The sequence below is a fragment of the Pangasianodon hypophthalmus genome, chromosome 4 (assembly GCF_027358585.1).
Source record: "Pangasianodon hypophthalmus isolate fPanHyp1 chromosome 4, fPanHyp1.pri, whole genome shotgun sequence".
NCBI classification, from domain to species: domain Eukaryota; kingdom Metazoa; phylum Chordata; class Actinopteri; order Siluriformes; family Pangasiidae; genus Pangasianodon; species Pangasianodon hypophthalmus.
The window spans coordinates 5,295,396-5,320,746 of NC_069713.1; the positions used below are offsets into that span (position 1 = coordinate 5,295,396).

Here is a 25,351-nt window from a genome sequence, read left to right on the forward strand (position 1 = left end):
GTCCATTTTTTCCTTTAAAATGCTTATGATGTAAATGTATAGCTGCACTGATTTCCCATCAGACAGCATCAGTCTTCAGGGAAATCAGCATTCACACATCATTATGAGAACAGTGTGTTAAGGAGGACAGTTAATCCCTTTCTCCCTTTCATTTCTGAATGTAGGATAAGCCTCGTGTGGATCACCACAACGTCTCTCCTGTCTTACTCTCCACGCATTTTAATTTTTCCTCATAGCCACGCCCCTTAGGCTCATTTCACCGCCCCTTTCTATGGAAGACTAAAAGGGCCATAACGCCCCAAAATACGTTTTGTTCTATTGTAATATGCAATAATAATAACAATAATAATAATAATAATAATAATAATAATAAATGCATAGAATATGCATAAAAATCGTGTCAAATTGGCATTAATCATGCCTCAATGTGTTTTAAATTTACATATACTCCAAAGTTACATAATAAACTGTCAAATGCTTCATTGCGATGTGTAAAAATGTGACAAACAGGCCTTAATCATGCCTCAAAGTGATAAAAAAAAAACATGATAAACATCAACCTGATGTGTAAAAAGGTCTTAACACAACACATAAAAAGAGTGTGAAGTGGGATCAAATAGGTGTGTGTTATTAAAGCGGTTAGCATCTTTGGGTGTGGAGGAAAAACCTTTCTGATACATTATTGACATTATTTTTTAAATTAATGTATTTACAATGTTTGTCTAAAATCCATGATTTAATTACATCTTACATCTACATCACATTCTAATAACACAAATCACTATACTGGATTCATGGGGTTTTTATTGTGCTGTATTTTTGTATCTGTTTTTGAACAAATAGTTCTGCAAATTGTTATTAGTTAAAATAATTTATTATTTAAAATAATTAATTAAAATACAGACAGAAATCTGACTCCATGATAATGGCAAAAATATTGACTAATAATTTTTTTTATTAATTTTTTTTGTTTTTTTTTAAAAAGGAACATTAATTTATTTCATTAATAAGAATGTTTTATGTGGCACTTTGAGTCATGATTAATGGCTATTTGACATTTTATTTCACGCCTATCCATTTTTTTGGTGCATCAAAAACTACTAAAGCCATTTTTACACCAGTCACTTTAACATCGTGTTAGATTGCGCACAATGCTTCCCTTGTTTTATGTTCTGAGTCTATATTTTTCACTTGTATGTGTGTTAAAAAAAAAAAAAAAGTAAATTCCACAGAAATGCATCGCAAAAAAAAATGTAGCTGCATAGCTAAGTGTTACGATATGCCATAATACTCATTTAATACTCACCACCATCAGAAACTATTCAATATTCACTGTCCCGCTGTCCGATGTCATATTTTAGCTGAAAGGTTTTTTTAGTTACTGCTGACAGGTTGCTATGAAAAAAAAAAAAAATCTTACAATGTATACAGTGTAAACAATGGATCTGTTTCTACCTAATTGCTCACTAGTTAGTTAGTTATCTCATGTTCTATGTTCGGACGGCTGAGTCATGTTTCCATATGTGGGTCTGCGTTTTTTGGTGTAATTATTGGGACGCCAAAGGCAATTTTCCAGAAACAGACAATAACATTATCAATCAATCAATCAATCAATCAATCGATCAATCAAGCTTAGATCATCAATAATTATTATTATTATAATTTATACAACAGTTAGATCCGGTCCACTAATCTGATTGGTTGAGTGACGTTACAAGAGTGCTTATATTTCCTATAACCACACTGGGACTGTGTGTATCACTCCGCTCGTCTGTGTTCGCCACATAAAAAATCCACTTCCTAGTTTTAAACTGTTACTACAGTAGAGTTAGCGACATCATCAGTAGACATGGCAAACGATACTTTTCAGGAATAAAACTTTTGGCATTAAATAATAAAGCTTGTCACTTGAAGATGAAAAGTTAGAAGGCACAGCAATTTTACCAGAAGCACCTTTAATGGGAACGTAAGAAACAATGTGAGCTAGCTAGCCAGCTAGCTAAAGTGAGCGTTGCTTCTTTAGGATCTATTTCCACTAGCGGGGCAAAAATAAACAGAACATTTGGCCACATTGTGTCTGAAATGTCAGTTACTTGATATTAATTTCTTGTTTACAGAACTGTTGTATAAAAGAAATATCACACTCGCAATCGTGAGTTACTGAATATCGGCACGGCTGTGATTAGCTACGTACAGCCGAATCACAGCCATGCTGATATTCCGTATAACCGCAATCTTGCTTAGAGATATTGCCTAAATAATCATGATTAGCAATGTGAATTACAAATTGAGAGACATTTATAAAGGATGCTAACAAACCAACGAGTGAACATGATTAATTAGTAAATGCGAGATGGGGGAGTAGTTATTGCTCTGTTGAAAAAAAACAAACAAACAAAAAAAAAACAATAGAAACTCTCATAGCATTTGTAATGGTTTTAATGGTTATAATGGGAATTATATTGGTTTTAATGGTTTTAATTTGAATTGTGATGGCTTTAATGGTTTTAATTTGAATTGTGATGGTTTTAATGGATATAACGGGAAATGTGTTGGTTTTAAAGGTTATAATGGGAATTATATTGGTTTTAATGGTTATAATGGGAGTTGTATTGGTTTTAATGGTTACAATGGGAATTGTATTGGTTTTAATGGTTATAATGGGAATTGTATTGGTTTTAATGGTTACAATGGGAATTGTATTGGTTTTAATGGTTATAATGGGAATTGTATTGGTTTTAATGGTTATAATGGGAATTGTATTGATTTTAATGGTTATAATGGGAATTGTATTGGTTTTAATGGTTATAATGGGAATTGTAATGGTTTTAATGGTTATAATGGGAATTGTATTGGTTTTAATGGTTACAATGGAAATTGTATTGGTTTTAATGGTTATAATGGGAATTGTATTGGTTTTAATGGTTATAATGGGAATTGTATTGGTTTTAAAGGTTTTAATGGGAATTGTATTAGTTTTAATGGACGCTGCATTGGTCCCTGTGGGTCTCTACTGGTAATTTGTTGCCTTCTACTGGTGGAATGTTATGTCTAGTGGATACCATTAAGTGGATACCAATAATTGTAATGGTTTTAATGGTTAGCTGATTGTTTGTAATGGTATTTGTAGTGGAAACCATTTGAATTTTTGTGATGGTTTCTATTGTTTTTTTTTTTTTTTCAGCATGAGAGTTTCCAGGTGGTCTCAAACTAGACTTATGCCATTAATAGTTAATCATTAAACAATTAATCATGCTCTCAAAACATGAACAATTTACAAATAGCTAGAAATGGAGTTTGAAATCGAAAACAGAGAAGTAATCAAACTCCAGATTAAGCTCCGAAGAGTGTTGTTGTTAGTGTTGCATTCAGTGTCAATGTAGGGTTAGTATCAGGTGATTTACACCTCGTACACCGTGAAAGGCGTCTACTTTTATTTTTATTTATGTTTATTCCACGTCTACGGCCATATTTTGAAGTGTTTATGAGGCTTTTGGCCTTCCATACTACTCGCCTCGTGATTGCATCAAACCGCTGCGGCGTTGCCAAGAGACGCTGTGAGCCGCGCGTGCCGGGTTTTCAAACCTTCAGTCGCGAGGAAGGCGCTAACTGTCACTCAGCTACTTCAGCTACAGAGCGGTCAAGATGTACACACTGTTTCTCACGGAAATTTAAAACAAATACAAAGATATATTCTGGTTTTTATGGAGATATGGACGGATTATGGAATTAGTTTTCAATTTTATCCAAAAGGATGAGTTAATAAACGGAAAACGGTTGTTTTTTTGAGGGGAAAAACTCCCTGCTGCTGAGGTGAGTAGGCTACAGGTATGGTATGGTTTTACCTCAGGAAAACAAACCTCATGAATTACAACCCCTTCAGTTTTCTTCTGTTTCAGGTTTTCTATCATGTCAGACTTGATTTTAAAGTTTTATAACCGAGGTACGACTTGGATAAACGGAGCTGAATGCCTTTACAATGATTTTATAACATCATTTTCTTCTTATCTTCTCTTTTTTCTGTATTAAGGACATGACAGAAATGGTGAAAGATCCCAATGTCAGGTTGTATTTCCAAGTGTGAATTACACCAGTCAATATTATGCTGTGAAACCTTCAGATAGACACATCAGACAGATGGATTGGATGTTGTCCAACAGCGCTGATCAGAAATCATGTAACATCAGATGGTACATTTTGAACTGAAGACCAAAAAAAAAAACAGTGATGCTCTTTGATAGAGCTGGGTTTGACAGGAGAAAACTGTAACACTGGATAGAGTATATGTTCAGTGAACATTCAGAGGTGTAATGGCAGATCTTGGCAGGTCTTGTGTTCACTAACATGGATTCAGCACATAAAATTTGCCTGGAAAATATCATTGTTATATTCAGGAAGGTCTTTGTCATGGTCAGAGTCTTGGTGTATCCGGGAAGTCAATCCCGGGAACGCTGCCCGTGAGGCAGGAATACAAACTGGATGGGACACCAGTCCATCGCAGGGCACCATACACACACACACACACACACACACACACATTCACACCTAGTGGCAATTTAGCATAGCAGATCCACCTACTGGGAGATTAGAGAAAAGCAGTAAACCTGGAGGAAACCCCTGCGGAGAACATGCCCAGAAACTTCACCCAGGATTGAACCTGGAACCCTACAGCGATGAAGTGCTGTTAGAATTACACTATATGGCCAAAAGTATGTGGACACCTGACCACATCACGTGCATATGTGGTTCTTCCTCAAACTGTTTCTACAAAGTTGGAAGCACAGAATTGTCTAGAATGGCTTTGTGTGCTGTAGCATTACACTTTCCTTTCACTGGAAGTAAGGGACCCAAACCTGTTCCAGCATGACAATGCCCCTGTGCACAAAGCGAGCCCCATGAAGACATGGTTGGCCAAGGTTGGATTGGAAGAACTCAAGAGCCCTGACTTCAACCCCACTGAACACTTTTGGGATGAAATGGAACGCTGATTGAACCCCAGACCTCCTCACGCAGCATCAGTGCCTGACCTCACTAATGCTCTCAGCCACGCTCCAACATCTAGTGGAAAGCCTTCTCAGAAGAAAACTATAATGGGATATTCAGCAAGCACATACGGTCAGGTGTCCACAAACCTTTTCAGGCCAGTAACAGCCTGCTACTAATATTTAACACCAGACCATTACCTGACATCACAGGTTCCTAACTCTGGTCATGGAGTACCTCTGTTCTGCACTTGTTAGTGGTTTCCCTGTTCCAGACACACCTGATTCAACTAATCAGCAAATTTACAGCCCTTCCTGAGGTGAAGTGTGTGTGTTAAAGAGAGAAAACACATGCAGGAAAGGGGGTAGTCCAGGACCAGGGTTGGAAACCTGTGCTCTATACTGACAGCAGCAAACAACAAATCCAATCAATTGGCTTGCTCGGACCAATCCTGTAGTCCAACGTCTTGAATTCCTACCTGCAGTTAGTCCCTGTTTACTGTTTGATGTGCCAAAATGGAAGGAGAAAAATTAAACTGTTGTTTTCAACCTCAGATTAATTGTTTATAGAGACATTATGAAGAACAACAGAAGGACGAAATGAAATATATCTACACTCACACGAGACAAACTATGAGCAAGGCGTCCGATTTACATGCTAGTGTGGACGTAGGGTTACATCCCTAAATTCAAGTGTTATGGTAAAGATGTAGTTCATAATTTTAGACATGTTTCTACACTTGTAATAGTTATATAATTTTAAATATACCTTAGGAGAACTTTACAATATTGTCATGCAGTGGCTGGTTATATTAATTAAGTTTCTGTGTACCTTTTTTCTCCATCCTGAAACTGCTTCTTTAGCTTGAAATCCAGCACAGTTTGGTCAGATTCCTGCTCTAACAATCTACTAATCTGGTTTATCAGAATCAAAATCAGATTTTTTTTTAACTGGCAATAAAATGAAAAAATGTGCAAGGAGTTCCTTTTGGTGCCGTGTCACATAAGATACAATGCAAGACAGTACAGTATAAAGTACAATTACATTACAGTACAAAAGTACAGTGAATAATATGATGTACAATACACAATAATGATAAAGTAACAATACAATCAGATGTGTTTACGGAAATCACGGAAGAATTATTCGTCAGTTGTACCACGGATAAATGATGCCACTCGTACTGTCTCACTGATGCTAAGCTCATGCAGGTTAGGAGACATCTTACAAGTCAACATGACTTTAAATATCACATCATATCCACTGTTTAAACATAGTGTGGTGGCTCAGTGGTTAAATGTTCAAAGCTATTGATCAGAAGGTTGTGATTTTAAATCTCAGGACTGCTAGAAAGCCACTGTAGGGTCCTTGAGCCTCGAATGCTCATGTGCATGTAGGATTGTCCTCTTGGATGAAAGTGTCTGGCCAGGGAATGTTTTAACCACGGCACTCTTGAATACTCGATTCTGATTGGTCAGAAGGTGTTGGTTATTTTTCTGTAACAGTTCATATAATGTGTTTGTTCTAATACAGTATGGTTTCTATAGTAACAGCTAATTCACAGGGGAGGCAGATGCTCCACATAAATGGATTAAAAAACGTGAGTCGTTGTTGATAAGGAGATGTTTATTTAGCATTTATGGAAGGAGTCTCCAGTGTCAGCGCTTTGTAACTGTCCGAGGTAAAGCTTTAACCTTTTTTTTTTTCCGGAAATTTTCAGGACAGAGGAGTTTACTTTTCGCAGTTTCTCGGTAATATGACAAGCTGTGTATTTTTTTAATTCAAGAGAGGCTGGTAAGGGAACGACTGTTCACAGCTGCTGTAACGTGTCTTCTGTGGGTGTTTGACAACGTGAAATGGAACTATAAACAAATAAAAAGTACAACATGTTCAAAAATAAAAAAAAAAATTTAATTTTTTAAACATTGCTGTGATTAAAATGGAATCAGTTGCTTACGGATATGCTGCTATAGGAAAATAATCATCTTCAGGGTGGTCACAGTAACTCTGCTTCATCACACCACCCTGTCTTCCTATAACAGCACAATTTACATACTGTATCACTCGCCCTTGCTTGTGACTGATGGGACTCCAGTTACAAAGACATGACACGCTTAATCAGCTCTAACACCATGTTCTATTGAGTAACTGACATACTGAAGCTGTTGTAGAGAGAGCTGATGATGGAGTAAAAGTTGAATTGACAAATAAGGGCTTTGGAGAGCGATTTGAAAGGAAGGTAGGAGATTGTGCAGTGTCTGAATCTCTGCTAATATTGCTTTCAGAGGATTTAAAATGATAATTACTTCTTCTATTCAGTAAAAAAATGGTCTTATGTGAGTGTGCAGTCTGAAAAGTATTCAACCGTTACTGTGAAAAATGTGTTCCTTTGTAAAGAGACATGGTTACAGCGTAAAATGTTCAGCTTGCTGATGAAATGAAGTTTATTGCTCTGGTCTCCCCCCTAGTGGAGTGACAGATCGGCTCTTTCCCCCGAACCTTTCAGTTCACTTGCTGTCCCTAAGACCATTTTAACTGATAGCACGGATTCTGCATCATTCTGCGGATTAGAGCCTTTATCGAGGCGTGTGTTTGACTCCCCTGCTTATAAGCAGAACAGGTAACAATAATACAGGAAAACACAGGCGACATGATCATCTGTCTTACCTACACTTTCAGAGATGTTAGTTTTGTGTTAAGCGCTGATTATGCGTTACTGTTTTCCAGTATCCCTCAAAACCTCGACCCCGGCAGGACTCGAACCTGCAATCTTCTGATCCGAAGTCAGACACCTTATCCATTAGGCCACGAGGTCGAGGTCGTGTCAGGGTGGAAACTGCTTAGATGGAAAGTACTCATACCTTTTCATTCTTAATTCTAAAACAAGTAAAATTACATTAAACCAGTGAAAGTTGTAATTGTCGAAAAACTAAAATCCGATTCCCTGGAGTTGATTCATAAAGAACAATTCCGCTATATTATTGGGCCAGTGGCGCAATGGATAACGCATCTGACTACGGATCAGAAGATTCTAGGTCTTCGAGCTCCTGGCTGGCTCGGATGAGATTTTGGAGCGTGGCCGTGGGGATTTGTGATCATTCAAGCTACAAGAGCATTAGTAAGATCAGGCACTGATGTTGGTGAGGAGGTCTGGGGTTCAGTCGGTGTTCCAGTTCATCCCAGAGGTGTTCAGTGGGGTTGAGATCAGGGCTCTGTGCAGGACACTCGAGTTCTTCCACTCCAACCTTCACACACCATGTCTTCATGGAGCTCGCTTTGTGCACAGGCGCATTGTCATGCTGGAACAGGTTTGGGCCTCTTAGTTCCAGTGAAGGGAAATTGTAATGCTACAGAGACATTCTATACAGTTGTGTGCTTCAAACTTTGTGGCAACAGTTTGGGGAAGAACCACATATGGGTGTGATGGTCCACATACTTTTGGCTGTATCCTGAAGGATGGAAGAAAGACTAGTGAAGAAAAGACCATACGTTAAATCGCTGCATGGTTGTTCTTAACTTTTCTGTGGTGCAGCTGAAACAGTCCAGTCCTGTGTGATTAACTGTATAAAATAACTGAAATGTGAATTAACAGTAAACTATAAATGTAGTAAGAATCCCACGACCAGAGATCCAATCACAGCCTTACTGATGACATTAAGGAAAAGAAATCATGGGTCTTCTGATGCTTCTGTATATGAACTATATAATTCATTCAGCAGTTCAATCAGAACAGCTAAACACAGACCTAACTGGGCAATTAAAAATAGATTTTTTCCCTATTCTCACAGCTTTATAGAGTAGGGTTGATATTTGCATTGAGTTTCCCATAGGCAATTATCATCAAATTAGATTTTTTTTATACCAGAACCTGCATAAAATCAACTGTACTTCCTAAGCTTTTCTGTCTAGAAGATAAATGGAGACTGCGTAGTGTGAAGACAAAGAAATCGCAAGCTGGAATAGAAAGAAACAGCGTCTGATTTTTTTTTTCCCCGTCCAGCCCAACCAATTAAGAATGGCTTTCGAAGTAGCATCATCTGAGAAACTGTCCAAGTACGTAGTTTAGTTCATTTCCTTATTGCAATCTCTTTGTATAGATTGCATTTGATGTTTGCATCAAAGATTAGGTTTGTTGTAGTGATAAACTCAGAGTGCCTTGTGAGCGGAAATCTACTTTCCCAAACATACGGCGGAGAAGAGCAAGAGCGCTTTGTGCATTAATTCTCCTTTTCCCCGAGGCTTCTCAGAAATGGCACAGGATTCAGAGAACTTGGCTCACAATGTCTGGCACTGGATTGAGGCTCTGTGGCACAGAGGACCCATCAGATACAACACTCTTCCCTGTGAGCTATTCTAATGCAGGAATATCAACTCGCTGCTCCACTTAGATCTTCAGCAACGTCACAACAGAGGCTGGACACGCCGGACTAATGAATCATTAACGACAGTGCTTGGACGAGAGAATGACACATCGCCATATGACTGCCTCTCGGGCTTCTGCAATTCTGGTGCAATATGAGTGAGAAAAGAGAGAAGACATCTCGCTGCAGTTTGCGTTGACGTTGGCAGCTGCTCGCATTGTTCATCAGAAGGTCAGAAGCGAAGACTGATTTGAATGAAATAATCAGGTCGTTGTGGGCACTGAAAAGAACAGGCCGATTTTTTACCACCCTGAAGTGGATTATTTTCCTATAACAGCACATCCCGAAGTGTTTTATTCCTCTTATACCATAGTGACAGACTAACAATTCCATGAACAACACTTCATACGTTTTATCCATTTAGAGTTACATTTAAAGTTGTGCAACTTCTACAAGACAAGTTAGTTCCTGTCATCACTTATGCTATAGCAGCTATAAACAGTCGTTCCCTCCCCAGCCATTCTTTTTTTCCTTCTCTCGAAGTTAAAGAGACACGAAAAAAATTGTTTTTTTTCATATTACCAAGAAACTCTTCTGTCCTGTTGACCTTTACAATGCACTGACACTGGAGACTCCTTCCATAAATATTAAATAAATGTTTCATTACAGAAAGCTTAACCATATCAACAACTTTACGTTTACATAACAGCTCGTTTTTTTAAATTAATTTATTATTAGCTGTAGACTGTCCACCGTACAAGTCCCTGTGAATGAGCTGTTGCTATAGAAACGACAACGTAGTACAACGAATGCATTAATGTAACCCTGGGATTTAAATGACAGCTTGCACCATTGTCAGAGCTGCCGTTATAGAAAATTAATCAACACCTACTGATTCGAGATTTCGGTCACGGTGTGGCATAATGTTTATTGTAGAAGTTCATGGTTTGTTCACATTAACTAATACAAAATGGTGCGAAAAGTTATGTTTTTTTCAGGTAAAATGCTACATTTTGTCATAGAGTTTGTGTTACGTGACAGTATCCTGCACCTGTATTACAACAAACCAGTGAAACACACAAGCAGGAAAAGCAGAGTAGCTGCACAGCTTGATTGAAAAGAGTTACTGGCTGCAAAATTATCTAATTTCTTTTAGCATCTTTCATTTTATCGCCTGCATTATGTGTATAGTCGATTAAAACTTATGATTCTCATCCATTTGTGGACTCCAAATTGGCTGGCTCAGAATCTTACATAACCACCATTATGTTCCTCTGTACATCATAAAATGAACAGTCCACATTCAGTAAATGTCTCAAGGTAATATCTAGGTAATATCTTTAGATTCAGCCTTTCAGAGCCTGTAACATTGCGTTCATGAGGATGTATGTTTGTATGTATAAGTTTGACAGCGTCACACAGCTCGTGTCTGTATTCTGCGTACGGTACATGATGTGCACAAAACATTATATTTTATATACATTGATAAAAGTACTATGATTACACTACATTAAAACCACACTTGATGTCCCAAATAGTTGACCTTCGTTCAGTCGTGCTGATTCGAGCATCTGAGAATGGTTAGCATTATTACAGATGGTGCAATATTTAATGAAACCGCATAATGTCAGATTTACAGTAATTATTTTAAACTTAAACAAACCGTTCCCGTCTTCATCAAACTCATAATTACCAGATGGCAGTGCAGAAATTTCAGAGAGCAACATTCTGACATTGGTTTCTGGGCTTATTTGCATATTCTGAATTTGCATATTGAGCAATTCTGTAAGGAATAAAACACTGTGACGTGCTGTTATAGGAAAACAATCAACGACACGGCGGGGTGATGAAGCAGAGCTACTGTTACCACCCTGAAGTTGATTATTTTCCTGTAACAGCACGTCCTGAAGTGTTTTATTCCTCTTATACAACAGCAGTTTACCAATATTAAATTTTTAAATGAAAGAAGATCATCCTTTTTAAATTTTTTTTTTAAAGAATTTTTATTTAACCTTCTGGAAAATCTGCGAAACAAGTTACATAGTTCTTTCTCTCGCTCTCTCTTGAAGTTAATAAGACAGAAACAAACACATCTCGTCATGTTCCCGAGAAACCAGACTGTGTGAACAGCTTCATTTCTGACTGTTACAAAGCGCCGACACTGGAGACTCCTTCCATAAGTGTTAAACTTCACCTTATCAATGATGATATGTTTTTTCTTTGTAAAACAGCACATTTTTAATCTGTTTATTTTTAGTCTTCGTTTATGTGGAGCATCTGTAATACACGTCCCTGTGAATGAGCTGTTGCTATAGAAACGATAACGTATTAGAAGGATTTGCAGCTGCACTACTATCAGAGCTGCAGTTATAGAAAATTAATCAACACCTTCTGACCAATCAGAATCCAAAAATCAAATACTTTATCCAGAATCTGTTCCATCATTTATTAACTATAATGCTTGGTATCTACAACAATAAAACTCTTTGAAACATGAGTGAGCAGCGTTGAAGAAGCCGAGTATGATGCCGCCGCGTGAGACGGAGCAATAGTGAAGTAACACGCCGTTTGAGATGATTATTCTGTAGATGAAGGTTAGATAAAGGTCTGCTGGCTCAGTAGCGATGAGCGCAGTTAAGCCTGGAGGGAGTGACCAAGTTTAAATAAAGGTTAAATGCTGCATTTATTCATTGCTCCCTGAAGAAACTGCTCGGTAATGGAAATCTGCACTAGATCACGCCCCTTTTCAAGGGTTCACCCCAGAAGACAGATGACCCATAAATCACGAAGCCGGGACGCTTCTAAGCAGCGATTGGAAGGCGCCGAAACGGAACCTTTTATTCATTCATTTATTCATACGTTCATTAAAACAGAGCAAGCCCCGGAGTCAGAGATCTGATTTACACTAAACGTACGCAGCCTTAAAAGTAAAGAATAAAAAGAAAGTGAGGTTCGAGTCGGCAGGAGATCAAAGGGGCTTCGCGGAAATAAGCGATATTTTTAAAATCTTTTACAGATTATGTTACATTTAGGACTAACTGATCACTGGATCACTGTCCCGCATTTAAGAGGAAATATAACGTAGTGTTTAACTGCTGTAATAAACACTGTACAAAGTTACAAACTAAACTAAAAAATAAAAATAAAAACTATACAAAGCTAACAGCTAGAATATTCTACAATATTCATCACACTTCCATTTATGTTCTAGAATATTCAACACACTTCCACTGACATTCTAGAATACTGAACATACCACAATTTATGTTCTAGAATATTCAACACACCTCCGTTTATTAAAATGGAAATCTCTAGTTCTAGTTCCACATTCTTCCCGTTAGGTTCTAGAATATTCAGCATTCTTCTAGTTAGGTTCTGGAATATTCAACACACTGCCATTTATGTTCTAGAATATTTAGCTCACTTCCAGTAACATTCTAGAATATTCAACATACTTAGAATATTCAGTACATTTCAGGTTCTAACATATCCAACATACTTCTAGTTAGGTTCTAGAATATTCAACACGCCTCTGTTTATGTTCTAGAATATTCAACACGCCTCTGTTTATGTTCTAGAATGTAATACTCCGTTTATGTTCCATTTTAATAAATGGAAGGCTCTAGTTCTAGTTCTACATTCTACCAGTTCTACTGGTTCTAATATATACATCATTCTTCCAGTTAGGTTCTAGAATATTCAGTACATTTCAGGTTCTAACATATCCAACATACTTCTAATGGTTCTAGAATATTCAGCACACTGCCATTTATGTTCTAGTGCAATTTTAACCTTTTAGCTTGTGGAATTTAGCTTTCTTGTTCTTCTTTCTAGTAAAAAAGAAAAACAGATAGAATACAGAAAGTAGAAAGGCGCTTTAACTGGGATTATCTAACTACTATACATGTTACTATCCGATATTAATATAAAATATAGCTAATATTGGCCTTTGAGAGATAACAGTAACTGACCCCGGGGTTAGTCTGAGTTAACGTGTCCTCTCACTTTAATGAAATCTGGATCGAATCGTGTCTGAACAGAAAGTTTCACTTCCATATGACAGGTTTTCAGTTTCCTAAACCTAATGGATTTGTCATCAGTTTTAAACCGATTGTTCCTGAATAACAAGTGAAACATTGTAATAAAGACAGGACTGTTGTGTTATGAGCGGAGAGATGGATTTCCTCTCCATGGGGACTCGCAACATGATCAGCAGCTCCAAGGTCATTATTTTCATTATTAACCGCGGTGATGGAGGAGCACACTGAGATAGCATCATGTAATCAGTCTGGTGTGACCTGAAAGAGAAAACATGGAGTGTAAATCTTAATTACACGCAATGATTTTAAAACGCAAGTTTTTAATTCTGGGTGAAAAGCGGCAGGCGTTACCACGTGGAAGCGTCGTCTCGGCGTAACCCGGTCTCGGAAATTACATTCCGCGCTTCCGTTATTGAGTTATTTCTAAAACTCATTTGGAAATTCATGTGTAAGAACCAACCTACAGTGCTTTTTATTATTATTAATAGAAAAAAAGGCTTCATAATTTGGCGTGTGCTTCTGGTTAGAACTGAGAGCGAAATCATTACACTGTCACCAGGCTGCCTTGAATGAATGAAGGCGTTTCAGCACAAATGGTTTTGTTCAGTCTCTTTCCATTTGGTTTGGTCCTGTTTCATTTAATTCTTCATTAAATCCATTGCATACTGTTTCTTCAGTGCAGGGGTTTTCATACTTTTTGGGCAAACGACTCCAAATAATGAAAATTTATGAACATTATGAATCTTCTGCGACCCCTATGCGACAGATTTATAATATTAGACTACTGAAATATTTGACAATAACATACATATGTGTTGCGTAAGTGACTAAAAGCCATAATAATATTCCTTGATTTACTGATTTACCAATCTAGTGAGAAGGGTTAAAAGTATGTACACCCCGACGCCAAGCAGCGTAGCCTGGTCTGTACTTGGCACATGGTTTTGCATTTTGTACACCCTGAAGATTTAAGAAACGACATTCACTAGAGCCGAAATATCCCTCCGTCAAACTGTTCAATTCCAAGTCAAACTGTAAAATGCTTAGCAACGTTAAACGCACTGACGAGCTCTGTCTCGGTCTCTCTGTAAAACTTTCCGCCTCCGTCGTGATTGTTGTCATGAGCTGCGTCTCAAATTGAACGCTCGGACCTTAGGTTAGGTTTTAGGTTAGGTTCGACTTTATTGTCACTGTCACAGAGTACGAGTACAGAGACAACGAGATGCAGTCAGCATCCAAACAGTAGTGCAAATAGCAAATAAGTTCAAATGAGGGAACAAGGTTACGGTGCAATAAGTTTACAGTGTACAGGTAAAGGTAAACAATATGATACACACCAGTAATGCAAATGGCAATGAAGTTAAATGGAATAAATAAGAATGATGGTGCAGGTAGTTGAGATAAACATTCAAAGTATTTAATAATCTAGAAAATCCAGCAGGCTGGTACACAAAGCAGACCTTCCGGTGGGTTTGAAGGCAGCATGAATGTTGATGTAAATGTAAATGTAATAAGAAACCTGGTTAATATTAGTACTGAATAATGGTATAGAATTGTACATAAGTGTGATGTGAGACACAACGCTAGTTTGTTTAGCGGAGGAAGATGGACAGGGAAGTTTGTACGTTCGTACTGCCGAGCTACGCTAGTGCAACATGTCAGGAGAGTGAAAAAGCTTAAAATAACACGCATCCTATTCATTTAAAACATGTGGCTTATTGAGTCCCAGTAACATTTCAAAATATTAGTGCAAAACAATCCGTCTTCGATATGTCTAATATTAATTTTTTAAAAATAAGTCAACGAAACAAAAGATTGATTTTGAGTTTCTCTCATGACCCCATTTGTAAATCAAGTGACCCTGTGTGGGGTCACGACCTCTAGCTTGGGAACCCCTGCTTTAGTGGATTCATGCTTTAACTCACTTGGAACTTGAAACACATTAAATATTTTTACGCTGAAATGTTTGTGATGGGTTTAGCAATGCTGGTGCTAATGTGTTAGCTGGTGCTGTATTTCTGTTATTCCTGTGACGAGTTAGCAGTGGTGTGTCACGCTGATGTCACAGGGGGACACTGTTATTGCTGTTACACTGGTGTTTAATATGTAAAAAAACATCAACAATCTCAAATGTAGTAAGTGATAACGGAAAGGTTTCACTGTGAGCTCCTAAAAACAAAAGAGCTACTTTTCTCACGCACCGCTTTCTAGCGATGTTCAGTATCACATTAATGAGAAATCTGTAGAGTCATGGAGACGTTGGTGCGAACATAGGACTTAAAATCCCAGAATGCAATGCAGCTATACGTCCCTGAGTTACGGCAGAGACTCGGCTGGGCTAGTTAGCTATCTACGAGCTGACGAGCGCCATGGCGTTGATGGCAGTATTAGCATGAAAGCTAAAGTTTGGAAGCTGGACAGATTAAAGGAATAAAGCGCCGCTGCATTGCTCTCTTTAGGTAGAGATGGGCGAGGACAGCACTATCAGCGTGTAGTCGAACGGCATTGTGGGAAACTGTTAACCAAAGAGATGAAAGAAGTTCAAACTAAAAAAAAAGTCAACTTGGACAGCAACGAAGACCACGTGTTAATAATAAACATGAAGTGGTTCAGGATGGATTTCTTTTCCTTTACAAGAGAAACAGGCTCACGTAAGCGTATTTCTCCGGGGAGGCTCCATGTGGCGTGTGGACGAGAAATTAACCATAACCACAAAATGCCATGTTATTGCTATACGGATCTGAAATCAGTTTTAAAGCCTCTACCTGCTTGTGCTTTTACTGCTCTCTTTATTCTGAAGGTAATATAACTGATACTGAAATCAGGAGCTTGTTGAATAGCATCTCTGTCAGTGCAAGATGTTTAATTAGATAGTCAGTCTCTCTCTCTCTCTCTCTCTCTCTCTCTCTCTGTGTGTTAGAGCTCTTTCATTTCAGCTGGAGCTTTTTTTTCTCTCTCCAGCTGAAGCCTCTCTTTATTTCAGTGCCTCCAGCTCGTGATTACACTCACAAAAACGAGATTTTCAGTCCTTTCTGAGATGGAGTGTTTTGACAGGGTTGTGTATGTGAGAGTCATGAGGATGAGCCAGTACTGGTGTAAGGGGAGAGGAGAACAGAGGAGAACAGAGGAGAGGCAGGTTGTGTTGAGGTAAATGGACATGTATTCAGGCAAACATCTTCTCCTCTAGAGAGCTGTTCTGTTATTGCTGGCTGCAGTACGCCTCATCGACAGTTAAGTGCCATTCCCGTTTTTTTTTTTTTTTTTCTTCACCCAATTTAAAAGTCATGCCAGATTTTCTGACTCGTGTGCCAGATCTTCTAAAAGGCTCCTCAAGCACCTTTTCTATTTGCACTCCAGTCGCATTTCATTTCTTATTGGAGTTTTATAGACTTTGCAACCTTAACCAGCTTATTTTCATCATTCGTGCATTAACTATGGATGAGTAGATGCAGAATCGCTAAAAAAAAAAAAATACTTTAAATTAGGGCTAGGAAATATGATAATATAATAACAGGATAAATCCTCACAATAATCGTAGCTATATTATTATTTATTTATTTTTCCCGCTGTTTCAGTGTTAATTTAATTTTGTGGACATCATAATTTAAAAGTATCGATTCTTCTGGATTTTTTTCTGATTTTTTTTTTTTTTTAGCAAAACTATATATCGCAACACAAACTATGTATCATAGAAAAGTCTTCAAACATTGTGATGTAGTGTTTTTTGTCATATCTCACACCCCCGCTTTGAACCCGGTTGGTAAATTTGAAAGTCTTCGCTTGCTTGTTCATGTCGCTGAGATGATATGGAGGTTAATGTTAATAAATACGCTGAGGCTACAAGATAATATTTCAAACTAAAATGCCACAAACTAAATTCCTCATGGCCATGAGTTATTCTACTGTAGCCGCAATTTGTGTAAATCGATTCGATGCCTTAAAAAAGGTGTGGAAAGCCGTTCTAATTACGTGACCTCCAGTAAATCTTTTGGTGGAAACTGCTGAAAAAGTCTACTCACTTTTACAATTGGCTCAAGGACTGATTGTATGTCCATGTTGTCCTTATGCATCATTCTTAGGTCGAAATAAAGTGTAAATATTGTCATCATTCATCTCCATCTTCACGCTCCTGTTGCCACAGTGGTCTTCAATAAATTTCTCTGCATCACTCATTTTAAATTATAACACTGGCCACCAAGTAGATCCTGACAAACGTCACTCGTGGCCTCAATACATTAATTCATGGTCACAACTTATTGAAAAATATCCACCATGTCACCTCAGCAGCTCCGTATTTGATTTTCACAATAACTTTTTGTATAACTGTCCTCTAAATGGGCCTGTAGTTCTAACTGTCCATCTTATTTTATAAATGTCTTGTAGCTATATATATATATATATATACACACACACACACACTTATAAATCTATATGTATTGTGTGCTGTCCAAATCCACGAGGTGAGGTATCTCATCATTATCGTTAAGACAGGAATTTAACTATTTAAATCAAAATAACTAGGTATACCCATGTTACCTGTTACTCATCTACACTTTCAATGCAGTTTAGTATCTAATATTTAATATTTGATCTGCACTCTAATAAAGAATTCGTTCCGATTTATTTCATGGCTCAACAGAAACGAAACCTCAAGCATTCGGAGAAATGGTAATGTTCTGGTTCGCCTTGCTCAAAGCACGAGCTGCGTTTTAACACAGGAAATGTGAAGAAAGGAGACTAATTTACTTTCCCAGCTGTATTCACTGACCATAAAGTTATGAAGCTCTTCCTCAGCTGAACAAACAAATCTGTTTCAGCACACACTCACGGCTTCCGTCCGTCTCTCCTTTATTTCACCTCGTGTCGCCTTTAATTAGGGAGCTTATATCCTTCCGTTCCTCTTTCACGCCTGGAGGATTTTCTGCTCGTTCCGCAAGACACATTTGGGTCTCTGGGCCATTCTTTCATGTCATATTTTATTTAAAGAGCCTCATCCCTCCTTCTTTTTAATACATTATTTCATGAGAGATAACATGTAGCACTTGAGAAGATCCCAGTGCACTTGTCGGTCAATTCTTTTGACTGAATCAAGAACGTAACCCATCAGCACATCCAAGTGACTGCACTTTATGTCAGAAACACCTTAGCCTTTATTGAACTTGAAAAAAAAAAAAAAAAAAAAAAAAAAAAAAAAGCCGAAGGGTTCTTTCACTCTTGACGTTCTTTTCTGAACCACCAGCACGTTTAACAATGCAGCCCTAAGGAAAGAGACTACTTTTAAAAAGTGCTGCCACTGTTTTTATTTATTTATTTATTTATTTTTTATTTTAAATCAGAGCAGAGCTTTTAAAGCGATTTATTATTTGTTTCTTGTTTTTTTCCAAATTTAAATGTCAAATCAGAAATTGGATAATGGGATGTGTGGAAAAAAAAGAAATAGGATATTCTTTTTTGCAAAAGGAAAAAAAAAAATGGTTACCATGCCAACACGACCCAACATGATGCCTTTGAATGTGAGGAGAAACTCAGACACTTTTACATGGAAGTCATCAACTTTATTTAAGTCTTTATATAAAGTCTACAAGTGAAAGTATTGCCCTTGATGGTTTCTTATTTTTTTCGAATCTCACTCTGACATGTTTGAAGATTTTTAATCAGAGGCTTGTGAATTCCTGTGCTTTTTGTGTCACGCTAATCAAAGCTACATTGATTTGTCTTGTTAAGAAGTGATCTGGAGCGCGGAGTGGCACGGCACAGGCGCTAACACAGATTCTCCCTGACAGAACGTGAATCCAGCTCTCATGAGTGCCAGACAAACTAGGCCACTGCCACTCATGCACGTCTCACTCATCCTCTCCTGAGCATGAAGAGCAGCAGCTGTCAGGGGTTATCCCACTCCATTTACAGTGCTAATCTGAAAGACAAATGTGTCCCCTCCAGAAATCATGGCTGACTTGAGTTCTGCTTTAATAATAACATCAAAAAACCCATACGTGTTTGAGCAAAAAAAACAGGATCTTGGGTTGTTTTTTTTTTCCTTAAGGCCTTTGGCAGACAGGATGCCACTGAGATAAACACACACACACACACACACACACACACAGTGAGAGGGGAAGCTGCTTGTTAGCTGTGCACCAAATCATCAGAGACACTGGAGCTGATCAGGGACGCCATGCTGACCTAGTTAGCGCCAGTCATACATCCCATTAACTCGTTCTTTCATGGAACTCAATAAACCGTTGCTGCCTTGGTGCTGATGAAAATTACATTACAGAGACTCCATGCCGTTTTCTGACATCCTGCTGTCTTAACACACATGAATATTTCACAGCACAAATCAAGCACATGAACGATATCTAGGTGTTTGTCTAGTGCAGAGGCTCACTGCACAGTTCAGCAGTTCCTCCTCTTTACTCCACCTCCTGAAGGACATGATCATGATCAGGTGACCTGGAGGACATGCTTACAGACAGTGAGACAACAGAGAATTCGTTTTTCTAGTCTTTTCAGTGACTGAATGTATTCAGATAAATGATTCTTTCAAATTCATTAACCAGTTAATTGAGGTGCATGTCTGGCTCAAATGAAACTCTACAGGGACTCATTTACCTGACTGATTCACTCATGAGCAAAAGATTCACTGATTCAAACACTGATGAGCTGAACGAGAGACGAGTGAATCTTGGACATGACCAAAACGATTCACTGATTCAAACACTGATGAGCTGAACGAAAGAGGAACGAATCTTGGACATGACCGAAAGGATTCAGTGATTCAAACACTGATGAGCTGAACGAAAGAGGAACGAATCTTGGACATGACCGAAAGGATTCAGTGATTCAAACACTGATGAGCTGAACGAAAGAGGAACGAATCTTGGACATGACCGAAAGGATTCAGTGATTCAAACACTGATGAGCTGAACGAAAGAGGAACGAATCTTGGACATGAACAAAAGCATCACTGATTCAAACACTGAGTGACAGAGGAATGAATATCAGTCATGGCCATAAGATTCACTGATTCAGACACTGACTCACTGAACAAGATATGAGTGAATCTCTGTCATGACCAAAAGGTCCAAAATTTTCACTGATCCAAAATTTGATCCACTGAATGCAAGAGGACTGAATCTCAGTTATGACCAAAAGGAATCAGTGATTCAAACACTGATCTGCTGAAAGAGAGAGGAGCTAATCTCGACCACGACTGACACGATTCACTGATTCAAGGGGCGTGGATCAGGCTTGGCATACACGCAATTGCAAATATTATTCATCCAATCTGTAGATGTCTAAAAAAACACAGACTGAGAAACATATAACTGAAACCTGTAAAATAATATCTAATAATCATGTTGAAGTTGATTACGGATATGTATGGAACTGTGATTTGTAACTGAACAAAAGGCAATCGATACCGATTTGTTCACCCTAGTGACTCGTTCATAAATCATTCACAAATAAAACATGTACAGTCCCCTCCGAAAGTATTGGAACGGCAAGGCCCATTCTTTTGTTTTCGCTATACACTGAAGACATTTGGGTTTGAGATCAAAAGATGAATATGAGACGCTACCTCCACCGTGATTGACCAATGAGCTTGTATGTTTTGTTTGATGAGTAGTTCCTTTCTTTCTCCACACTTTGTCCTTTCCATCACTTTGGTAGAGGTTAATCTTTGTGGCTCATCTCTGTATTTCTTTGTGAATTCCGATTTGGCCTTCTGATTCATACTGCTGATGAGTGGTTTGCATCTTGTAGCATGGCCTTTATATTTCTGCTCTCAAAGTCTTCTTCGAACGGTGGATTGCTTACCTTCACCCCTGCCCTGTGGAGGTTGTCTATGATGTCACTGACTGTTGTTTCTGGATTTTTCTTCACAGCTCTCACAATGTTTCTGTCATCAACCACTGTTGTTGTCCTTGGCCGACCTGTTCCATGTCTGATTGTTAGTACACCAGTGTTTTTTTTTCTTTTTCCCAAGAATGGTTGTATTGGCTATGCCCAGTGCTTGTTCCCCTCTTTTCTCCCATAGACAGCTCTCTGGTCTTCATGTTGGTTTATCCTTTTTAACAACAAATGCAGTCTTCTCAGGTGAAACCCAGGGCTCAAACCAAGAGTAGATATTCAGAGTTATTAATTGTTTAAACAACTAATCTAACAGGGCACATCTGGGCAGCAAGAAACACCTGTCAGTGAGATGTTCCAATATTTTTGATCACTTGTAAAATAGGTGAGTTGTTTAATACATCTAGATGTAAATACCTCATTTATCTTTTAATCTCAAACCCAAATGTCTTCAGTATATAGCAAAAACGATAGAATTGACCTTGCCCTTTCAATACTTCCAAAGCACTAAATTACAGTCTGATCCAGTTTTAAAGGTCACACATGAACCAACATATTTGCTTCATTCAAGCTCCCATTATCTTTTAGAATGTTTCATCATTTTTTAGCCATGAGCAAAAATGTGGACTTGTGTTATGCTGACCCTTTAATAACAGAATGATTTGGGAATAAATTGAATGGTTTCCAGCTGTGATGAAGATTCTGTTTTGTGTTTACAGGCAAACACTAACTAGCCCTCCTCACAATCTGAGTCATCCTAGAGGGTAACATCCTGTGATAGCACTGATTCATAATGTTCTTTTCTGTCTTTCTGTTTGTCCCCAGTGCCTACAGGAAGGTTTTGTGATGCTGCGTGAGTCAGAGCTCGGCTTCCTCTACGTGACAAGGTGTGAGCCACTAGACCTGAACTAAACGGCTAAAGGGAATACAAAAAAAGAAGAGTTTGTTCTCTCAGGCTGAGGAGAGTGGAGGAGCAGAACGAGAGCAGCATGCAGGATCGAGCGTAGCCAGCTAGGAGACGAATCCATGCAGGACAAGAAGAAGCAGGACTCAGGAGGATGTCGACAGAGGAAGAAACACAAGCAAGCATCAAAGCCAGCGTGAAACAGGAGTCCAGGAGGAAAGGTTAGAGTTGTTCTCTGTCTATCATATAGTATGGCATGTAGTATGGCTTCCATCCACTGCTAATGATGTTTTAAAGTTTGGATGAGATGGAAGTGTTCATGAAAAGAAAATACAAAAAAAGGAGGTTGGATTTTGAGAGTTTAAAACCACAAACCCCCTGAACGCCAACTAAGCAGAAACATTAATGCATGTCCTTTATTGGACCAATCAGGGCTAACTTGAATTGGCCCAATAAAAGAGTTTAAGTTCATCTATTTTAAGTCAGTCACACCCCTCCTTGATCTGGGCCTTAAATATACATTGTTTTCTGGTCTTGATTAAATTTGACATCTTGAATTCAAAATCATGTTTTACACCTGTGAACTAGCTAGCTGTGTATTCATCAGCCGCAACAAAGCTTTCCGTATTAATAGCAGCTTCCTGTGGCTACATCCAAAACCACACAATTGGGGGGAAGAATACACAATATGACCACAAGTATGTGGAAATACTGTTTGTGGCCATTCAAAAACAATGGGAATTAACACAGAGTCGGTTCCCCTTTGCTGCTATAATATCCTCCACTCTTCTGGGAAGGCTTTCCACTAGATTTTGGAGTGTGGCTGTGGGGATTTGAGCGTTAATGAGGTCAGGCGCTGATGTTGGTGAGGAGGTCTGGGGTTCAGTCGGTGTTCCAGTTCATCCCAAAGGTGTTCAGTGGGGTTGAGGTCAGGGCTCTGTGCAGGACACTCGAGTTCTTCCACTCCAACCTTCAGACACCATGTCTTCATGGAGCTCGCTTTGTGCACAGGGGCATTGTCATGCTGGAACAGGTTTGAGCCTCTTAGTTCCAGTGAAGGGAAACTGTAATGCTACAGAGACATTCTATACAATTGTGTGCTTCAAACTTTGTGGCAACAGTTTGGGGAAGAACCACATATGAGTGTGATGGTCAGTGGTGCACATACTTTTGGCCATATATTGTAGCATGTTAAAAATAGTATGCTAACAATGCTAACTATGGTGTTATGACATTATTTGACATGCAGAGTGGAGTACTGGCGCTCTTTTGATGATGTCTTTAGATGTTTTTAACTGATATTTAGCTAGGTTTAAACTTCCCAGAGGTGCGATCCATCTCCATGTTAGTGCGTAAGTATACTGTGTGATTCACAGACATTTTTTTTTAAATTAGCAACACACAGGTATGTGGAAACACAGACAGATATAAAAGCTGACAATTAGCACAACATGCATCATGGTTTTAAACATATCGAGAGGAACTAAGGACACTAGCCAGACTCCAATAATGAACACCATGTCTCATAGCCAGACTTGCTGACTTTTTTGTCAACATGATGTGCTCCATGATTATAAACTCGTTCGTTTCCCTTAGTCAGTATTAATTCAGTTAACTAGCACTTAACCAGCTAATTAGTTCATTAGGTTTCCAGGCAACAAAGACATGGGACTGGTCAGCATATTACAGCTTTTACTTACCCAGTGGGCTCGCTAATGAATTTATGATTTTTTTTCAATCAATGATTTGATGTAAAGGAGCCAGTGGAGTGAGATGAAGACTGATTAAAGAGCAGATGCCCTGGATCAGTTAGAACAGTGCAAGCTGGTAGAATCAGGTTGCGGGTATCGATATTATCTCATGCAGGCCGCTGTGGATCAGCAGACCATAAATGTCTGATTTACCAGCTACGAGAACAGAAAAAGGACAAGAAACACTTTAAACAGGGTTTATAGGTGTGTGTGTGCGTGTGTGTGTGTGATTCAGGTGCTCTTCTATCCCAGTTTGCTGAGTCACCGGGCCGTATCAGGATTGAACTGGAATTGAATTGACTCAGAGAGAGAAAAAGATAGAGGATGACCATCTCACTTCAATCACTCACGCTCCTTCAGTCTCCTGTACTCTGTAATGAATAACAGCACTTCAGCGAGCAGTAAATCTGCAGAGAGCTGCTTCTCGGCTTCTCGGCTCCACTGGGGCTGTTTTACGGCTGCTGTCTGGTTCCTGTACTGGCCATAGGGAAGACCTTTGAGCTAAGGAAAGCTATTACTCATGCAGGTGCTTGGCTTTGCACAGTGAAAGCAGAGAGCATGAAGATCATGATAATCAGTTCTGCTACAGGGACGAGAGATATGTATTACTTTCAAAAGAGCTCTTCACATCTGATATGAAATCTTTTAGCTGTACTGAGATTCACGGCAAGAGATTTTAGATTAGGCCACTGATAAAAAGGACAGTCAGTAAACCTAAAGCAAAGGCTAAAGCTCTTAATAAAAGAATTCCAGTTATGTAAAATCCTTTATTAAGGTTTGAGTGCTGAATAGGTAGCGAGATAAGAGACAGAGAGAGAGGAGCTGTCTGAATCCTCTCTGACAATTAAGATCATCTTTATCCTTCCCCCACTGACAGTGTGATGGAAGAGCTAGCTCCAGCTTCATAGTAAAGTAATGATAATAGCAATAGTGATACTGGCACAAAGAAAAATTTGCAATGCACTGAACATTATCTAAGAGAAATCAAACATTTTTCTGAGATAATGTAACTTTTTTGTGATACACAATAAATCAACAATTTGATTTATAAAAGAATCTCGTGTATAAATCTGAGACAATCAAGAGCTGTTTCAGTATGTGATTAACAAAAGGGTTAGCTTTAAAGAAGAACTTCACTAGGGTGACGGGTACACAGGCCACACCTCCTTCGCTGGGACTGATAGATACAGGGGACACGCCTCCTTCAATGAGACTGACAGGTAAAGAGGCCACGCCTCCTTCACTTAAACTGACAGATATAGAGTCCATGCCTCCTTCACTGAGACTGACAGGTAAAGAGGCCACGCCTCCTTCACTTAAACTGACAGATATAGAGTCCATGCCTCCTTCACTGAGACTGACAGGTAAAGAGGCCACGCCTCCTTCACTTAAACTGACAGATATAGAGTCCATGCCTCCTTCACTGAGACTGACAGATACAGAGGCCACGCCTCCTTCACT

At 38.7% G+C, this 25,351-nt stretch overlaps 2 protein-coding genes and 1 non-coding gene across 3 annotated transcripts in view; 2 read left to right on the forward strand and 1 right to left on the reverse strand.

Annotated features, from left to right (window-relative positions):
- The window catches only part of LOC113547242 (tripartite motif-containing protein 16-like), a 50,177-nt gene extending 28,030 nt beyond the window's left edge, over positions 1-22,147 (forward strand). The window contains 1 exon segment of the mRNA XM_053233522.1: positions 22,061-22,147. Within this exon segment, the coding sequence (XP_053089497.1) occupies positions 22,061-22,147 (87 nt within the window).
- trnar-ucg (transfer RNA arginine (anticodon UCG)) lies at positions 7,726-7,798 on the reverse strand. Its single transcript has one exon. It is a non-coding gene; the product is annotated as a tRNA-Arg (tRNA).
- Positions 22,080-25,351, forward strand: part of dab1b (DAB adaptor protein 1b) — a 41,365-nt gene continuing 38,093 nt past the window's right edge. The window contains exon 1 of the mRNA XM_034303595.2: positions 22,080-22,360. Coding sequence (XP_034159486.2) covers positions 22,294-22,360 — 67 coding nt within the window. The 5' untranslated portion in view covers positions 22,080-22,293. The remainder of the gene's footprint in view (positions 22,361-25,351) is intronic.